The sequence below is a fragment of the Bacillus rossius genome, chromosome 7 (assembly GCF_032445375.1).
Source record: "Bacillus rossius redtenbacheri isolate Brsri chromosome 7, Brsri_v3, whole genome shotgun sequence".
NCBI lineage: Eukaryota > Metazoa > Arthropoda > Insecta > Phasmatodea > Bacillidae > Bacillus > Bacillus rossius.
The window spans coordinates 61,411,502-61,430,830 of NC_086335.1; the positions used below are offsets into that span (position 1 = coordinate 61,411,502).

The 19,329-nt window shown below is 39.4% G+C and overlaps 1 protein-coding gene across 1 annotated transcript; it reads left to right on the top strand.

Moving 5' to 3' along the window:
• The first annotated feature begins 3,406 nt into the window (after positions 1 to 3,406).
• LOC134534578 (keratin, type II cytoskeletal 1b-like) lies at positions 3,407 to 10,417 on the top strand. The gene is made up of 3 exons (XM_063373059.1): positions 3,407 to 3,823; positions 3,854 to 3,896; positions 10,011 to 10,417. The coding sequence occupies exons 1-3, from the start codon at positions 3,407 to 3,409 to the stop codon at positions 10,415 to 10,417; spliced, it is 867 nt and encodes a 288-aa protein (XP_063229129.1).
• The last annotated feature ends 8,912 nt before the right edge of the window (positions 10,418 to 19,329 follow it).

The window sequence follows — 19,329 nt, forward strand, 5'->3', positions numbered from 1 at the left end:
CAATGTGGTTAATAAGTTTAACTGTTTAATGAACACTTAATACACTGCAAACAATCAAATTCTATGCAATTACTGACTACTTCTTTGACAACAATCTTTTATGTAGTGTACTTGGCAGCCAAGAACTTTTATAAAATAAGCACTCATCAAATATTTTATTAAAAGATGGAAAATATATTTTATAAAAGATGTTTTATAAAATATTTTACAGTGGAATACCGGCCGTAGAAGGTTCACTCACAAACCCCCCAACCAAGGTATGGTGTTGGTCGCGGCGGCGGACAGTCGCTGCGGCGTGGTCACTGCCGGCGTGACGGTCTCTCCGTGTCACGGTCACGTCGCGCGCCGGCCACGCCCGGACCCAGGTAATGACCGTCATCGCCCGCGCTTTCGTTCCGCGAGGGGAGGGAGGGAGATCCGGCCGAAACGTCGTCGGACACGATCTATTTGTCCGCCGACCTCTCGCCGCCTCTAACTTCCCCTTCGCATGTGCGACTTTTACCGGCTCCTCTTTTTTTTTTTGACGTGACAACGTCTAATAAATCGATGAACGCCGGCTGCACGCACGAAAGAAGTGTTTCGTTACGCACTTTGTCCCGTTACGCTCTTTGTACGCTTGCGCCGCATCTATCTCTCTTCCAGTCGATTGGAGCAACCATCGATTTGACTTTTTCGAGCCACATTAAACTTGAAACACTCCCGTTCGTTTCCTACTTTTCCTATCATCGTCCTATCCTTAAAAGAATAACACAGATTGTATGAAGTTTTAAATAGCAAACATGTATAAAAGTTATAGTTAAAATAATCTCTTCGTTAAAGTAATAAACATATTTGAATTAATGAGTGCAAATAATAGTAAAGTTATCAATTAAATTGTAGATTTCATTTCACTCCTTCTTTGTATCCATACAAAAAAGTGATAATTCAATAAAAACGATTCAATTTTATTCATTAAAGCATGCAATCATTTCATCAATGTTTTTTTATGACGTTGTCACGTTAAACTATGGTCCGTAAATTGACTTTACAGACAACCAATTTTTTTTTTTTTCCTTTTCCTACGGAAACTCAAAACCACTTCTGTACAGTCGTCAACATTTGACACTGACACTATCGTTACAATAACACATGATTACACATCCAAGAGTATAATTTATTAAAGAAGTGTACATTTGGAAATGCAATAACAAGAGCTGATTTTTCTACGGAAAAAATCGAAACACCTATTTATTTATAGTCACTAAAGAACTAATTACAAAACAAAAAAATTATACTATGTTTAGTTTATTAATGTATGTTTAATTGTCCATCCAAAGGACATTTTAAACTTTTAAGAATGTAGTATATTGATCAATTGTAAATTCGAGCTGCAAAAACACAGTATGTATGTAAGTAAAACTCAGTCAAATTATATATGTGTAGCTCATAGTTATCCTACTTGGCATACACATCATATCAATTCAAATTTTTCCTACTTCACGAAACAATTTTCATGTATATAATTAAAATGTTTGACTTCCATAAACTGTTCATATTCTTTCTAAAAAATCCTACACTGAAAATAATTATCCAAGAGAACATTCTATTAATCTATGCTTGGATGACTACACAGATTTTGAAATTTTACTAATATTTAAGTATGATTGAATTATTTTATTTTTATGTTAGTTTGAAATATATATGTTATATACAAGTGTATTTATTATATAATATATAATTAATATTTTGTACGTTTAGCATTATATTTATAATTATTAGTTTTTGTGAGATTTATATGACAATATGTAGTACAAATACAGCACACGAACATAAAGTAGATTAGAAAAACTCACACGCAATAAAGGTTTATTTTCTGTAAAATAATGTATTTGCGTAAATTATATAAAATAATATTAAAAAATATGCTTTCACACCTCTGATGACCTTTCATTTACCTTGAAGGTTTGGTTTCAAGATCATCTTATTTTACTTTGCATAACAAGTTGTAAATTGTGCTGTAAGTACTTTACTTTTGGTTCAGCGTTATCATAAAAAATAGCACCTATTGAAAGTAAAATTATTGTCTCGTCTAGCTTTATATTTGTTTACATAACTCCAGACAAAATTAGCGTTGTGAAAATATAGTAATCATATTCCCGATATTCGTATATAGCATATTTAATTTTGGGGTGATTTTCGCAATACATATGCATTAACGTAAATTTGTATTTTATGTGATAAACTGGAAAATAAATTATATTTGACGAACATTTCTTTGGTTCGGATGTAACTTTACATAGTGTGTATAACCGTAAACTGTGGGGGGAAAAATCCAGGAATCGCCATCAATTCATTATGCTTCATGAGTGATTTTATTGAATTTTTAATGCTTATCTTTTTTGTGGTTTAAAAAGTAATATGAAATTTTTTTGCTTTTAAAATGTAATCACTGCTGTTTTTAATATGTTTTTCCTGATCAGTATTATTTATAAATAGTTTTCCATTGACGATTTTAATTAAAATACAAACAAAAAACCCTCACGTGAAACAATAAGGTAATAAGTATGTCTATTGGCGAAAAGTAAAAATATTTGGAATGAGTAATATTACTTTGAATATTTTACACAAACAGTCTGCATTTAAAAACAACAGTAATTATTGTAATTATATGTCTTCTAATTTAATTTTTTGAAGATTTTAGTTATTATTTAAACTTAAATTAAAAAAAAAATGGTTGATAATGTTTTTGTATTAGATATGTATACCTACTAAAAAAAGACAAAAAATGTTAAAAAAAAGAAATACTAGTAAAAAAACGTACAAACGATGTCATTTGTTTATTTTAGTTTGTTTACGTTTCAAGCGTTGTGGGGGAAGAAAAAAAAATAGTGCATGCCAACTCAGCCTTGAGCCAAAGTGTTTGCGCGAAGCTGCCAAAGAGATAGAGCGCGCGCCGAGAGTTAAATGTATGTACGTACATCGTCTGCTGGATGACTCGTCGGGAAATAGCAGAAACGAAAGTTAAGGGGGTTGTGAAAAGGGGGGGGGGGGGGGGAGGGAGGTGTGGTGGAACGAAAGTGGTGCCACCTGTGATCTGGGGGAGGGGGGGATATCTGGCCGTTAATGGAGCCGGTGTAAGGGGAGGAGGTTTGGGGGTGGGGTACAGGACGCGGCGGCCACGGGAACAAAGCTGCGCCGGGTCTCGGCGGAAGAAAGCGGTCCAGATCACACACGCCGCCGGAAACCCGCCCCGCTGGAGAGAAGGGGGCCAGCGACGGGCCAGGCAGGGAAGGGAGGGTCCCCGGTGTGTGTGGGGGAGGGGGAGGACGCCGAACCTTCCCACAGGACGAGAGACGGTCGCGCGCCACGTGTATAAAAGTCCCCCCGCGCCGGCCGGCGACGCCACAAGACAGTCGACTCCTGGACAATGGGCCTGTGGCGCATCCTGCTGGTGGTGGTGTTCTCGGGGGCGGCTCGGGTCCTCGGCGGGCCGACCCACCAGCCGCCCCCGGCCGGCAACTCGCTCGGCGACGACAACCTCGTGGGCGGCGCGGATACCGACTGCCTGCTGCGCAAGGACTCGCCCGCCTGCCTCAGGCGCAAGCTCTTCTCGCTGGTGGACCGCGCGCTCCTGTCCCAGGACTCCCTGCGGCTGGCGGAGGGCGTGACCGTGGTGCGCACCGCCGAAGGGTCCTTCTCCCGGGACGGCGCCCCCCGAGGCCGCCTGGGGCTCGACGAGATGCTGGCGTCCAGGCTCGAGGACTTCCTGGCCACGCACTCGCTGCGGGTCGACGTGAAGGGCAGCGACGTGCTGGGAGCCGCGGCGTCCGTCGGCCGAGCGCTCGTCGGCGATGACCAACTCCCGCAGGACGAGGAGCAGGAGGCCAGCAGCGTAGGAGAGGAGCGCGGCAAAAAGAGTGAGTGCGGTCCTTCGTCCTGGACCACCTGCCTACTGCCTACTGCCTACTGCCTACTGCCTACTGCCTACTGCCTACTGCCATTTGAGGTTACGTTTCCATCAAGCGTTGAAGTCTCTGCCAACGCTCGAAAAGTAAACCAATAACGCGTTTTTTTTTTTCGACATGAAAACGTCTAATAAATCGATGAACGTCGGCTGCACGCAAGCAAAAGTGTCCCGTTACGCACAATGACCCGTTACGCTGTGTTTCCTTTACGTCCATTGTACGCTTGCGCCGCATCTATCTCTCTTCCACTCGATTGGCCTATGAATATACTATTATATTAAATAGGTTAAGGCGGGATTTTCAAAAGTAGCTTTTGAATTTAATACTTTATTTAAACTAGTTTCTATTAGTTAATTTTTATGACGTTGTTACGTTAAACTATCGTCCGTAAACCGACTTAACAGACAACGAATATTTTTTTAAAAAATATCCCTTTTTAACATTTTTTTTGTTTAGTAAAATAAATAACGTTTGCACAGTCTTCACGGCATCCGATGGACGGAAAAAATTTTTTAATAAGGAAAATTTTTTAACGAATGCTTTTAAATTTAAACTACAAGTGTAAAATGTTGAAAGTAAAATTACTCATTCCGGGATATTTTTACTTTTCTCCACTAAACATTCTTATTCAATTTGCGTTTGCTACCACTAGAATTTGCGGTAAAAGCTCTTTAATATTCACGGCTTTATTACTCTTAAATATAACCTCTTGTATTTTTTTTTTTTAGTTTTTGTCCTTTGATCTAAAACTGTTTTAATTTTTTTTTTAATTTGTTTGAAAATTGTGAAATATAGTTATGGATGTTTTAGCCTACTCACCAGGTCATGTACACTAAGGGGCAGTTTCCATTATAAATAATAATTAAAATTAAATACTGGTATAATTGTGATCGGTAGCTTTTCCTGGCAACAGGGAAATCACTGTTCCTTATCGTTGAGTCCCCACGACTTAAAATTAGCTGCCACTGGTAACTGAGTTAATCAGACATATTTCACGAAATATCAACTATGTTCCTAACTTTTTTTAAAGTAAAATAAAAAAGTTTTGTCCACCTTCATTTACAAAATTTGATGTATCAATTTATAACATACAAATGACCCTGTTCTAGATTTTTAAAAATTCGCTGAAAAGAATCCATTAATTATGTGGTCTTTGTTATATGCTTAGATGGGCTTGCGTTATTATAATACAGGTAAGCAAGTACATGTATTAGAATATACAGCTTAAAACTACATTGATTATATTTCTGGAAATCACCCTCTTTCTTTTAAACGTTATATATAAAATGAAGAAATACTGAGACGAAAAATTATTTTTATGACTCACTTCTTTCTTCGTTTAAAATTAACTATCGGACCAAAATCCAACACAAAAGTAAAAGTAAAGAAATTCTCACTAAAAAATTAACTTTGAAATTTAGCGTTTTACTGGATAAATAAACTGACGCAAAATGCAGACTTTTAGATAGAGGCTACGATGTTTATCTTGCGCCTTTATGAGAGTGTGGTTTGAAATACCAAGCGACAGCGTAAATTAAGCTCCGTTAATAATGTATTCAGTACAATATCTTTCTATGTGTTTTTAGCACTATTTATTTCCCCCCTTTTTCCCCTTTTTAATTCGGTTTTCATCTTTCAACAGACAGTAAGGTAAATTGATTTTCTCAAGAAGTTAAAATTTCTGTTTATTTCTGATTAGAAGAAAACTTAAGTGAAAACATACTTTAAGCTTTCCGTGTTAAATAATTAGGATAATCCCAGCCGAATTTGCATAGTTCACAAAGGCAGTAATTGTTTCCAAAAATCACGATGTTATTGAATGACTACGAACATAAATTCAATGATTTACTTGCACCATAAAATACGCAATGGAGGTCGACACTGGAGGTTTGGAATCGTCAAAGAAACATGCAAAAGAGTCTTACAGTTTTCTGACCCTCTACGCCATCGAGCGCTCCACTCCTGATCGTTGCTTTTTTTACGTTGGGCTCCAATGAGCTTTCACCTCTACTGAAACCTTTGCCGGCTGTAAAAACGATTCACTTCGAATGAAAGAAAATGTCTGGCTGACGTAAAGTATCCATTAGGGAGCTGGTAGGTGCCTGGATGTAGGCAACAAGCTTCGCACGAGTGATTGGCGGACGTGAGGAATCATGTCTTTTACGCACACCGGGCCACGCCCTCATGCGGGGCGCGCACCGAGTAACACACCGACGCCACGCGACACGGCGTGACGTCACACGACGTCACACGACGTCACACGACGCCTCGGAGACAGCTGCAACGCCGTTGCTTCCGTAACGTTATTTCTTCATTCGTTCTTGAGATCAAACTGTTGCGATACTTTTCAGAATGTTGATTATCCACTTAATAAAACTCCAACACTGACTGAAAGACAACGCAAATCTTGAACCGGTGGGTCTGGAAGAATGGAAATTTTGCACATGAGTTCCTTATATCATGTAAGTGAGCACTGAGAAATGAATTTTTTTTTTGAAAATTCATCCCCTAAGGGGTTCAAATAGGGAAGTAAAGTTTTTATGGAAGTTGTCCATTTTTGTTAACTTAGTAATATAGAAATTTAGAAGTTGGTGTTTAATCTACTGTTTATAAATAAAAGTCAGTTGTATCAGCGTTTCCGGTAATCCATCAAAAATGATAAGATACTTGACCACTGAGCACACGGATAGTATAAAACAGGACTTTCCTGTTCTGAACGTACTAATTGATCTGCATCCAGATCCGCAATGCGAGAAATATCAATTGAAATACTTATTTTACAAGTGAATATGTCCTAAAATTAAAGTTACGATAAAAACAAGCAGCATTTACCTAGTCTGCTCGAAACACACTACCATTAAGTTAACAATGTTATGCACAATAAAGATCGCAGGCTTCCGCGGCCATTGTCTGAAGTATAGCTTGACATCTGGGTTGTAGCCGCGTCCAAGGCGACCATATCACCGACGTTTCCGTCGACATTGCAGTCGTCATCATCAAAGGGTGGAGTTCAGTGAACTGATGATGGCGACTGCAACGTCGACCGAAACACGTCGGTGACATAATTCGCCTTGGACACGGCTACAACCCAGAAGTCGAGCTACTTCAAAGTTAAAGTACACTAATGGCATGCCATGCGCAGAACATCGCAGCCGTCTGACAGTCTTCGCGCGGACGAAGTTTGAGCAGTCCTTCGACGCTGTCGCCTCGTGTGTGGTCGCGACAGTTTGGTGGCGTCGTGCCTAGTGTCTGATCCCGCGTGCATTGCCTATTGATGCAGACTAGAATGTCGTGTCGTGTCGTGTCATGTCGTGCCTCGGCCTGTGTTTGCCCGGTCGCGGCCTCTCTCTCGCCTGACCACTAACTGGTGGTTCGAGGTCTCCTACCTCGAACCAAAAGGGGGGGGGGGAAGCGAGGCCCACTTGCGAGGCTGCCAGTCTGTCCCCCGCGGCCCGTGGGGCAAATTACAGAGGGGCGAGCAGACACCCCACCATCACCGGGTGTCTCGCGGTTCGGCGATCGTGAAAAGTCCGAACCGCACGGGGGGCTAGAAGTCAAGAGTGTAGACATGTGGATTCTCTGCCACGTTGATAACGATCCAAGTCAAAACGAACTCACGCTAATTGTGTTTTTTGGACTGAATTTCTGGACGCGAATCACGCGTAGTTTCCACATCCGCCGCTAGAGTTCGCTGCCGGAGCAGCTGCTTACGCTATAAAAATCATTCCATTTGCAGACCGAAATTTTATAATACATATACAATGAAATCGCTCCGATAAAAGCGAGAAATAGTTGAAAAAAATACAAAACCCCTGATTTGGATCTGATTTACAAGAAGGAAAATCATTAAAATTCTGCCCATCTTGTTAAAAAATTCACTAAACAGGTTGATACCATAAAGTTTCCCTTTTGTATCTGCGAACTTTGGTTCGCGGCCATCCACCACAGATGGCAGAACAGTGGTTGTTACACATTTCCGTTCCTCGACTTCCGTTGCACCAAATGCCGTACACCGACAGGTTAAGGTGTTACACACGTAAAAAGGCTTGAATCGTGTATAGTCGAGTAGAGTGTGCCCTGACGGAAAATGCTAATCAGGGGGACTTGGACTTGGAGACTTGCAGGCTCGTGGTGGGAGCCCCGACGGACGGACGAGAGTCGGTGAACGGCGAAAAAAGCGACCGACGATGAACACCACCCCATCGCGGCGTCACGTGGGGCCAAAATTAATCCATTGCTACCAGAATATACCGGTTACCATCTTCAGTCTTGGGGAAATGGTCCAGCGATGTCGATGGCTATCCTCTCTACGTTGTATGCCCTCATTTTCCCAACGACTCCGGTGTTGTGCGCCCCCTTTTTTAGCCGAGCATGCTTTGCATCGTCTGCACCAAGCCTCCACATCCTGGCGACACACCTCGACCAATAGAAGCTTTTGACGGGGTCTTGGCTAGAGTTTCGTTCACCCCTAGACGACAACCACCAGAGGTGCCATCATGAATTTCCTTCAACACCTCTGCCACTAAGACTCTTCGGAAGGAGCAGTTGCGTGGTAACTACTTTTCCATTCGGAATCTCGTGCGTCTCCAAGAAGAGAGAGAGAGAGAGAGAGAGAGAGAGAGCGGCGTGAACGTCGTCACGTCCGCGATCGCAGTTGGACGCCCGTTCCCAGTGCTCACGGCCAGTAGCGGATCCAGTGGGAAGGGGGGGGGGGCTAAGGGGCTCAAGCCCCCTCCAGAAGCATCTGGGTCCACTATTGTTTTAGTGTTTGCCTTGATAAAGCCTAGCCTCAGCTGGGTCAAGCCCCTCCCAACAGGAGCGTAGCCAGGATTTCTTTTCGGGGGGTGTTTACTTACACCCTGCCCCCGTACTAGGGAAGGGGGTCCGAAGGCCCTCCCCCGGAAAAATTTTGATTTTAATGTGCAAATTGGTGCTATTTTAAGCACTTTCGTAATTAAAATATTGAATTTAAATAACCTTAAATTTGTGTCCCGACTTTAATATTTCGGGGGGTGTTTGGACACCCAAAACACCCCCCCCCCCTGGCTACACCCCTGCTCCCAAACCAAAATCCTTGATCCGCCACTGCGTCACGGCGACCACGCGTCCGCCTCGCCGAGTGCTTCGTCGCAGCTGCTCTCTTCCCCGTCGCTTGTCCTCCGTCGATCCTCGCATGTCTCGACGAGGCAAGCGTCGTCACGAGCTGGTGCCGTGTGACAATCCCATCATCCTCTTCGTAGTCCGTGAAGCACTAGATGTCGACTACTAATTTTCTGATGGGTAAACGTTTAGCTCTCGCGTATACGGAATTTTAGCGGGAGTAATCGCGTGAATGCGACGGAAATGTGTAACAGGAAGCAGTCGGCTTTCGTGCTGCAGCGTGTCAGCGAGCGCAAACATATCCTCGGCGTTTGGAAAGAGAGAAACGGCGAGAAAGAAAAAAAAAAAGACACGGCTGTTTACCGTTCGTTCCGCTACCATCAGCCTTGAACATCGCTAAGTGTTTCCACGTGGATAGAAATTGTATTAAAATATTCCCAGGGTATCGGGAATTAATTGGTGGTCGTTCCGTCTACATTTATCTATAATAAAAAAAATAATAATTGAACCATCACTGCTAAAAGAAACCATTTTCCTCTTGCGCCTGCTTGTGCCATGACCTCCACAAGGCACAGTGCGTGGAACGTTTGATTTTATTGCTTACTCATACGAGAAAAAAGAAACATTCACAACAACTTGTATCAAAGCAATTTACGTCTGGATAACAGGCTAGATAGTAGATTAATGGCGCGTGGACTAGTCCTCGCGTTGAAATAACTGCTTAAGTAGGCGATTTTAGAGCCTTTATATCGAGTAGGATTACGTTCAGTTACTCAAACTATTTTTTATGAGGTTATTCATTATTTTCAGAGGCAGTTTTTAATTGGTTGATTTTTATAATTTTCAATTTTTTGTATACATATATTTTATTACTTTGTGTTTATGTTTTATTAATTCTTTACTAGCTGGTATTAATTGGCTGCCGTCCCTCAGTTGTGTTGATGGTGGTGTTACCGTGGTGCGCAGAGAAGGCGCAGAAGATCCTGCTGCCCCTGCTGCTGGCCCTGAAGCTGAAGGCGGCAGCGCTGATCCCGCTGGCGCTCGGAGCTATCGCGCTCATCGCCGGCAAGGCGCTGCTCGTGGGCAAGATAGCGCTGGTGCTCGCCGCCATCATCGGCCTCAAGAAGCTGCTGTCGCAGCAGCAGAAGACCGTCACCTACGAGATCGTCAGCCACCCGCACCACTCGAGCAGCCACGAGGGCTACTCCTCCGGCGGCGGCGGCGGCGGGTTCAGCAGCTCCGACGTGGGCGGCGGTTACGGAGGCGGCGGCGGCGGCGGCGGCTGGGGCCGGAGCGCCGCCGCCGCCGCCGCCTCCCCCGCCCCCGGGGACGCGCACGGCATGGCGTACCGCGCCTACGCGCCGCAGCCCTGAGACCAGGTGAGAGTCCCCCGCAGTTGCAGACATCTCGGCCGTCGGCGCGCGGCGTCTGGCGGGGGTGATCCCGTGAACGGAACGGAAGTCTCACGGAACGGAAATGTGTAGCCATGTTTTTTGCTTCACGTGGCGGATGGCGCGTGCCAAAGTTCACAAAAAAGAAAAATGAAACTTTACAGTATTAACTGTTTAGTGAAATTTACACAAGTTTTCACAAGTTTGGGCAATATTCAATAAAATTCCTTTTGTCGAAAATCAGGTCCAAACACGGGATTCAGTATTTCACCAAGTCTTTTCCACTTTTAATCGAAGTTAGTTTGAACTTTCGCTCTGCATATCTAATGATTCAATAGTCAAAGTAGCTGTTCCGGCAGCGAATTCTAGCGGCTGGTGCTATAACCACGTGTGGTTCGCGTCCAGAAATTCGGCAGGAATGGTTTTCAGACCATGAAACGATGAACTGGATGTAGAATTTACCAGAAGTCCATCCGTGGTATAACGATTGCGACAGGCTGTTGGTCTCCGAAATCTACTTACAAGTAGTGCATTCGTTATTTTTGTTTTTTCAATTGCATTAACGTATCCGTGTTATGCCGTGAGGCTCAGTTGGGGACGGTTTACAAATCGAATAATCTTGGAACATCCGTGCTCGATTTGGTATTTGGACCCACATTTATTTTAGTCTGAGGTAATTATACGTTGACCTTGGTACCGACGAGAGGCCACGCGAGCTTCGCGCGCTCTGATTAGTCTTTGAACCCGGCTTCGAGACCATCTTGGCTGCGAGTAACCGAAAGGCAGTGAATGGGTTCGTGACCTTGCGTACCTCAGCTTTCACCGTTAAGAAACAACGCGCTTCCGTTATGCGACAAGCACTCGCTTGAAGAAAATAAAATACCTTGAACTTGGTCCGTTTGTAAAAAAAAAAAAAAAACAGCGCTACAGTCCATCGGGAAACTTGCAATTCATTGAACCCGAGTCAAACAACAAATATAATTATAAATTTTTTTTGGCGGTTGTAAAAGTAAAAGTGTTGTTAGGTTGGTTCAGTTACTAAATTATATTCTCGCAAAAATTCGATCTTTAATCCCCCCCACCTTTTAGAAGGGTAGATTTTCGCACGTTTAGGTGATCGTGTGAAAGGTATGTCAGCGAAAAATTAAAATACTCTAAAAAAATTTTCATTGTCATGTATTTGTGTATATATGTATATATAATATTACGAACGCGAAGTTGCATGAGCAAGTGGCAAACTTTCGGGTACGTTCGGGAACGATCGGGAGTATGTAAAATATTAGTCTTAAACCAAAATAAACTCTACCTAAGAAGTAACCGTGCCGTAACATATATTACAAAAATAGGAGTTTTTTTTACAATTTACACTTCTTAGTATCCTACTAAGATCAACACTTCATGAAGTCGTGTCACTGGTCAGAGTGACAAAACACAGACTATAATAATAGCTTAGTTCTCTCAAAGCGAGCGATAAAGTGCTCACGCAGTCGGTTATTCCGATTAAAATCGGGTAGACGCACCGGACGTATGTATGTCTGTAACTATAATTAGGGTTCTTCTGTGGCCTTATCTCCAGGGAATCACGCAGCGAGGGTCGTCGGTTCGATCCCAACACCTTAGCCGTGTCTGAGATTCATAAACACTAAGTCAGTGAACCTACTGGTTGAAGGGTATCGTCACCTTGAGGTCCCGACATACCTGGGCACACACACATACACACCAACACATGGTGCGCACAGCTTCGGAAGAAATATAGTGATTTGAAAACTGCTCAAGATAGCCGAATGGTGTCTGTTTACGAAAAAAAAAATTGGTTGTTTGTAAAGTCGGTTTACGGAGGACAGTTTAACGTGACAACGTCATAACAAAACATTGATGAAATGATTGCATACTTTTATGAATAAAATTGAATCATTTTTATTTTAATAATAAAAGAATAATTACTAGAAATTATACTAGTAATCAGATTTTTAAAATGCAAGAATAATTAACGTTTATTGCCGTAATTGTTGTTGTAATAAGCAATGAAAACCACATTAACTTTTCACTTCACTTTATAAACAGTCGACGAAACAGTTCACGTGTAGATGAATAGTAATTAATTTTAAAATCTGGCGTTTAGCCATAAAGTTTAAATATAATTATGAACAAGTTTTCATATAAATAAAAATGTAATCAAATATCTATCATCAATTATATGAATCACCATAATTTTTTAGTCAATTGTAACATAACCTATTATTACTGCACTCGCAGACAGCGTAACGGAACAACGAGCGTAACGGGACACAGCGTAACGGAACAATGAGTGTAACGGGACTCGGCGTAACGGAGCAATGTGCGTAACGGGACACTTTTTCGTGCGTGCAGCCGGCGTTCATCGATTTATTAGAAGTTGTCACGTCAAAAAAAAAAAGTATTCTTTTACGGCGGGTCGGTAGTTTTGTCTTCGTATTTTATTCTTAAACTGTATTTTTAAAAGGGAGTAGAGGGCTAGAACGTGTGTCTTCAGAATAAATTTCGTAGTTGTCCTATGCATGACGAGCAGACTGCGCGCCAATTATGAGCCCTTGCACTTAGAGGCACCAGCGAGCGTCGCACTTATAATCCCGCTTTACCAACGCGAACCCCTGACTAGGAGGACACTCCTAAGCCTCTGCTCATAAATATGTGACGTTAAAACACATAAATAAACAAAAAATTGAAATATTGAAGTTTACAAGTCGAGAAAAATACCAACAAAACCTCAAAACGTTAAGCTCGTTTCTTGTGGACCATTCAAATTAATAATTTACGACTATGAATTGGCAAAACATTGGGGCTATTGCGGGAGCACAAAAAAACAAGACCGTTTCTATTACAGTTGATTAATTATGCATCATGCACTTGAGCCACAGACACTCAATGCTCCGTGAAGATATATTTGAACTATGTAGTCATGGGTTGAATCGACTTCTTCACTAGTCAGAATATCGAATCTGAACATGCATCTTAAGAAACAGTAATAAAAAATATAAATATGTCGAAATTAAAGTATTAAATTAATATAAAACTTTTTTTTTAAATAGGAAAGTATATTTACGAGTTACCTATGTGATACAAATATTTTTTTGTCAAAATATGTTTCCTAAAGACACAAAGATACAAAAAAAATTGATCGTGAATGTAGAAAAACAAAACAATATAGTCCTTGTATACTTGCGTTTATTTCTCAAATATATTTTTTTCTAGAATTTAAAATCTTTGAATACTAAAGATTTAATGATAGGCTTTTTGAAAATTTGTATTTCGATTGGTCCATCTCTAACGTTGATTTTTCAAAATGGTTTTAATAATCAGTGCAGCAACGCGCACGGCAGTTGGACAGCATTCTGATGGCGCTCACTGAACTCGAAGCACCACTGAAATACGACACGGTTCGGACAAAAAACACTCTTCGACCTCGTTTCGGGCAAGTCGCCATTGTTTAGCGGAGCGCACCCGAGCACACACAGCGCCGCCGCTTCCGCGCGTGGTTTGTCCCGTCGCGTCGCGGTGGCCGAGCAGACTAGCACGGGCCCGGAACGTTGTTCAGAAAGTAATGGCCGGTGTTGTTCCCATCCCGGCCGCCAGGATAAACACGCACAGACGCAACCCGTAATTACGGTCCGCCATTGTTAACTCAACCAGCCGCGCGTGACGCGCTGCGATTGAAGTACGTACGTCTTACGTCTTAACGAGCTGCGGTCAAAATTGAATTATTTAACAATCAAGCACTCACAGTTTCCCCACCATAATTATAAGGCCGTTAGTAGGTTGAAGTCAATGTTTGGTTTTTAAACGTCCGTTAGAAACTACTTTTTCGTTATGAAACCACTTTGTCGTAGGCAGCTCATTCTCCTACAACAACAGTAAATTTTTAATAAAATACTTTTAATGCAAATTTTATAAACAAAAAAGTAATTAGAATATTTCACCGAACTTATATTTCTTTACAAATCTTTATTTACAATATACGACTTAAATTAAATAAAATACCTTCTTGCAACAGGTAATGTGTTTGCATGTTCGTCAAAATATACTTAAAATATATTATCTTTGTCATTTCGAAAACTTTAAAAAGAAAATAACTTTTACTGCAAATAACTTTTACTTGGTTTACAATATCATCCACTTTTATTATGGAAAAAGTAAACAAGTAAATTCAACCAAAAGTTAAGAAACAAAATATTATTATCATAATTTGCTAATAGTATAAAAATGTTTATGGGACTTGTACGTTAAATATTTCTCTTCTCAGTTTATAGAACAAGACGCATGTTTGATGATCAGTAACACTAACTGTGGTGTGTGTGTTGCTGTAATTAATGTGGTACCATTTATTTTTCCAAAGACCGGCACCTTGTGAAGTTTACACTGAATATAATTTCAAGCAGTTTAAGCTATAATAAATTAAGAGCAATATGTAAATTAATTTCTTGTTGATTTATTAATGGAAAAATTAGCGTTTAATTAGCGTTTAAGTGGGATTTTCAGATTTCCATTTTCATTTGTCACGTTTAATTGTTTATTTTGAACAGCTAATATAAGAAACAGTTTACATAAAAACCGTGATTCAGTTTAAGAGAATGCTTACCTCACTCATTTAGCCACCAAAAAATATGTTATATAAATAAACAGACAAATAAATATACGGGTTTTGCAATGCATTGAACTAAGCGTGCAAGCATTTTTTTTTTTATCATTTCTAAAATTTTTATCCAAACATGTTTTTAGAGCTACTGACTTTTTTTTTTTGTTAATTTTTGGGATTTTTGGGTTACAACAATAAGCAAATAAATAACAGAAGAGTCGCGTTTAAAACATGGCAGGAAACAGACACGGCGATGTAGCGTCTCCTTGAAAAATTTCCCGCATGGCGGAAATAATCTTCCGACCGACACAATCGACCGATTGCAGAGCAGCGTAGGAGTGAGCGACATTCCCTCCCTTCTTTCCACCCCGTTTCCCCTCGCCAACGCGACCGTCACGGCGTGGTTCGTCGCTGAGCTCTGTTGGACACAATGCACAATAAGCAAGCGCGGTTTTTCCCGGTCGGCCAGCCCGCCACACTGCAGCCGTGCTCGGTAGAGGGGGATACAGCCGGCTGGGAACCTCAGGTGCTCGCTGCAGGGAATATGCTGCCCCTTTAGCATCGGCTTGCAAGGGCCGCATTGGCCCGGGCACTCATGCGGTCTGCAGAGCTTCGGATGTTCGGACTGAAATCAACCTTTTTTTTTGACGTGACAACGTCTAGTAAATCGATGAACGCCGGCTGCACGCACGAAAAAAGTGTCCCGTTACGCACATTGTCCCGTCACGCTGTGTCCCGTTACGCTCATTGTACGCTTGCGCCGCATCTATCTCTCTTCCACTCGACTGTTTATGAAGTGAAGTGAAAAGTTAACGTGGTTTTCATTTGCTTATTACAAAAACAATTTCGGCAATAAAGGTTAATTATTCTTGCATTTTAGAAATCTGATCACTAGTCTAATTTAAAGTATTTATTCTTTTTATTATTAAAATAAAAATGATTAAATTTTATTCATAAAAGTATGCAATCATTTCATCAATGTTTTGTTATGACGTTGTCACGTTAAACTATCGTCCGTAAACCGACTTTACAGGCAACCAATTTTTTTCTGTTACATCCAAATATTTCACGATTCAACAAAAATATGTCATTGGCCACACAAAATTAATTGTACTTGTTGCGTATAAGATATTGTAAGTCTGGAAATATACGATTTTCGTAACAATGAGTATCTTTGAAAATGTTATATAACTGAAATAAAAAAAGCTAATTTATATCATTCTGTTTGTTAAAACATACCTTTAAATAATATAGGTGATAAAAATAGAAACAAATTGCCAAATATTTTGCAGCGCTACAAGCAAATTGTTATTATTTTATAAAGCAATTTTTATAGGGGTATTTTGACATACAAACGTAAAATTTGTATTATGACTGCTCTGAACAGAAATATTTACAAAACTTGCTTTCAGGCACTAAAATTTTCTTAAAAAAACATTTTCATCTTTGTTTTAAAACGCTTTGATATATACCTAATTTCCTCTTCTTAGGTCAATAACAAACAACCTTTCACTTTAAATGTAATTTTGATTACAGTTTACACATAACTTAAAATGAAAAGAAAAATGGCTGACATTCAAAGATGACGTAACCAATTTAATATTTACAAATGTAGTATTTTATCGGAAAAGATAAAAATTGCTCTAAAAAGTATAAACTAAAAAAGAAAAACTAGAACACATGAAATATTTATTTTCACATCTCCATTTACACAATTGACAACATATACTAAATAATCTACCGATAAGATACAAAATGATAATCTTAGCTCAGAGTTGGTAGAAACATTTTCGAATGTATTTATTTTTCAATGTTACAGACTGAACCGAGTTGAAGCAACACTTCAACCCCGGACGAACTACGTCTTAGATGAACTGCGTTCAGCTGAACCGCAGTTACAAGTACCAAGAATGCTCATCCTGTCGTTGTTGTTTGTTATTTAATGTTGTTGTTAGTTTAATTTATTGCGACACTTTGAGAAGACTGTACGTGACGCCGTCTGGTACCTCGGCTGAACTCGAGACTTCGACCTGACATACTTCACATGACCTTCTACGGTTGAAACAGATGAAATGCTTCACTGTCTGACCGACGGTGGTAATTAATTTTCAATACTGACATTAAGTAAAATGTTAAATTGTCTAATTCATCACACATTACTCTGAAAGGACGAATGAGGAAGCACGACTGAACATTTGTTATGTTTACAAAGGTGTTTGTTATTGTCAATAAGTAAAAAAAAAATCGCCGCTAATGACTGACGACGCAAAAATAGTACGTAATGAAATTCTGACAGTAATCCGAAATTAGTACACAACAAACTATTACTCAAGAGCATGAGAAAATGTGATACAATTCATGCCTGACTGTGATGACTTTGTAATAAATTATTATTTTTTTTGTATAAGTGTAGTAAATGTTTTTAATTTTATATGCATTGTATGAACCTGTTAATAAAAAAGCCAAAGTTGAAGTCGTTTTGTTTTTTTGTATTGAATATGTCAGTTAAATGACAATATTTTTAGTGAGCAGTTAACAGAAACTCTGTAATAAAAGTGTTGAAACTCATACATTTTAATGTATATAGTATTAAAATGGTTTAAACCTAAAATTACTACATTAAAATTAAAAACAAATCACATGTTGTAACATAAATATTATGGTTGATGTAATTTTTTCAAACATAAATTTACAAAGGGCCGGAGAGTATCCGCACCAGTGATTGGATGTACAAGCACACAAACTGTACAGTAGAACATGATATTAGCGTAACAGCGTGTAAATTGAAATTGGTTACAGACATAATTTTTTACAAAAATAATGTCAGACGGTAAAAGTAAAATGAAAATTTTTGCATTTAAATGCTATAAATACAAAATTTTAATTTTTTTTAACTAAAATGGTTTTGTGATAAAGATATGCAATAAAATATTGTATGGAGGGATAAATTTTGGTTATTTATGGTGAGATCCTAAATACTAGTTATTAATCAATTTTGGAAAACAATAAGCTTAACTTAATTGGCTGGAGAACTACACACAGAATAAAACTGGATTCATCTGAAGACCAAGAAGTGCTTTAATTAAAGTTACAAATACAGTAGAGTCCCGCTAATCCGAACTAATTGGGACCGAACCCTGTTCGGATTAGCGAAAATTCGGATTAGGCGGAATTTTCTTATATAATGCCATTTATGGTGTTTATGAGGCGTGGGCTATTTAACATCTGTGTGATGTGTCAAATATTAAAGATCAGACACAAAACACACCTTTATTATTTAGCGTATTTAGCATAGTATAAATACTTAAATATTTAAGTACTATGTACGTAATCGTATTTTTTTTCTTTTTAGTTGAAGGAGAAATAGATAAATCATAATTTTCTTATGTACATATTAATAACCGTATGACATTACTTGAAAAAGAACTTGTTTTTCTTTGCTTTTCAAGGTTCATAATTGTTATAAAAATATTTATTTTTTCGTCCTAGCCCTGTTCGGATTAGGCGGATTTTCGGATTAGCGGGGTTCGGATTAGCGGGACTCTACTGTAAAATTATGTCTACATTTTAATTTTAACTGCCAAAAAAAGGATAAAAAAAGACAAAGTTATTTTTGGATGAAAATCCATCTTTCTGCAATATTTGTTTGCGTTATAAAGGTATCAATACGTCATATAGGTCACATTTGTACCTAAAATAGTTTTTAGTATTCGTACTCTTATCTTTAGAAATAAAGCTTAAACAACCTTAAATATATTTGTTTGGTTTATGTTCGTATGTATAATTTGTTTTAGCCCTTACTTTAGAATGGCTATACAAAATAAATAAAATATTGACTATAACAATGCCAGCGTTTTAAATCGAGTTACACGCGACAGAGGGACGTGTATTAAAAGTTAAGGAAATTACTACTTTAAGCATTTTATGAGAAATTAAACAAAATGAGAAATATACTTGAAAATAAAATACCTGGTAAGTATGTTTAACTCCACAGAAACAAATAAAATGTTGGCCTTTCTCAGACGGAAATTACACCGTGAACCTTTGTAAATATTACCTATTTATGTAAATGGATCTAAACATTTTACACAAGTATGTTGAATAGGTGCACAAGTTGCTCAAAAGTTCTTCCCGAAAAGTAAGTTAGTTCTTAAAATTTAAAACGTATGGTTTGTTAAATACTAGGAACAATCCGCCCAAATTTTCACATTAAAGTTTTATAATTTGAATTTTTATAAGTACGATTACTTCACACGTACTTCATTTCTCAAGAATACTTCCA

Bases quoted from the DNA above. Each gene is read 5' to 3' on its own strand.
- LOC134534578 (XM_063373059.1), top strand. From the start codon at position 3,407: ATGGGCCTGTGGCGCATCCTGCTGGTGGTGGTGTTCTCGGGGGCGGCT. The intron at 3,824-3,853 runs GTCGGCGATGAC...CCGCAGGACGAG, and splicing joins CGTCCGTCGGCCGAGCGCTC to GAGCAGGAGGCCAGCAGCGT. The intron at 3,897-10,010 runs GTGAGTGCGGTC...CGTGGTGCGCAG, and splicing joins AGAGGAGCGCGGCAAAAAGA to AGAAGGCGCAGAAGATCCTG.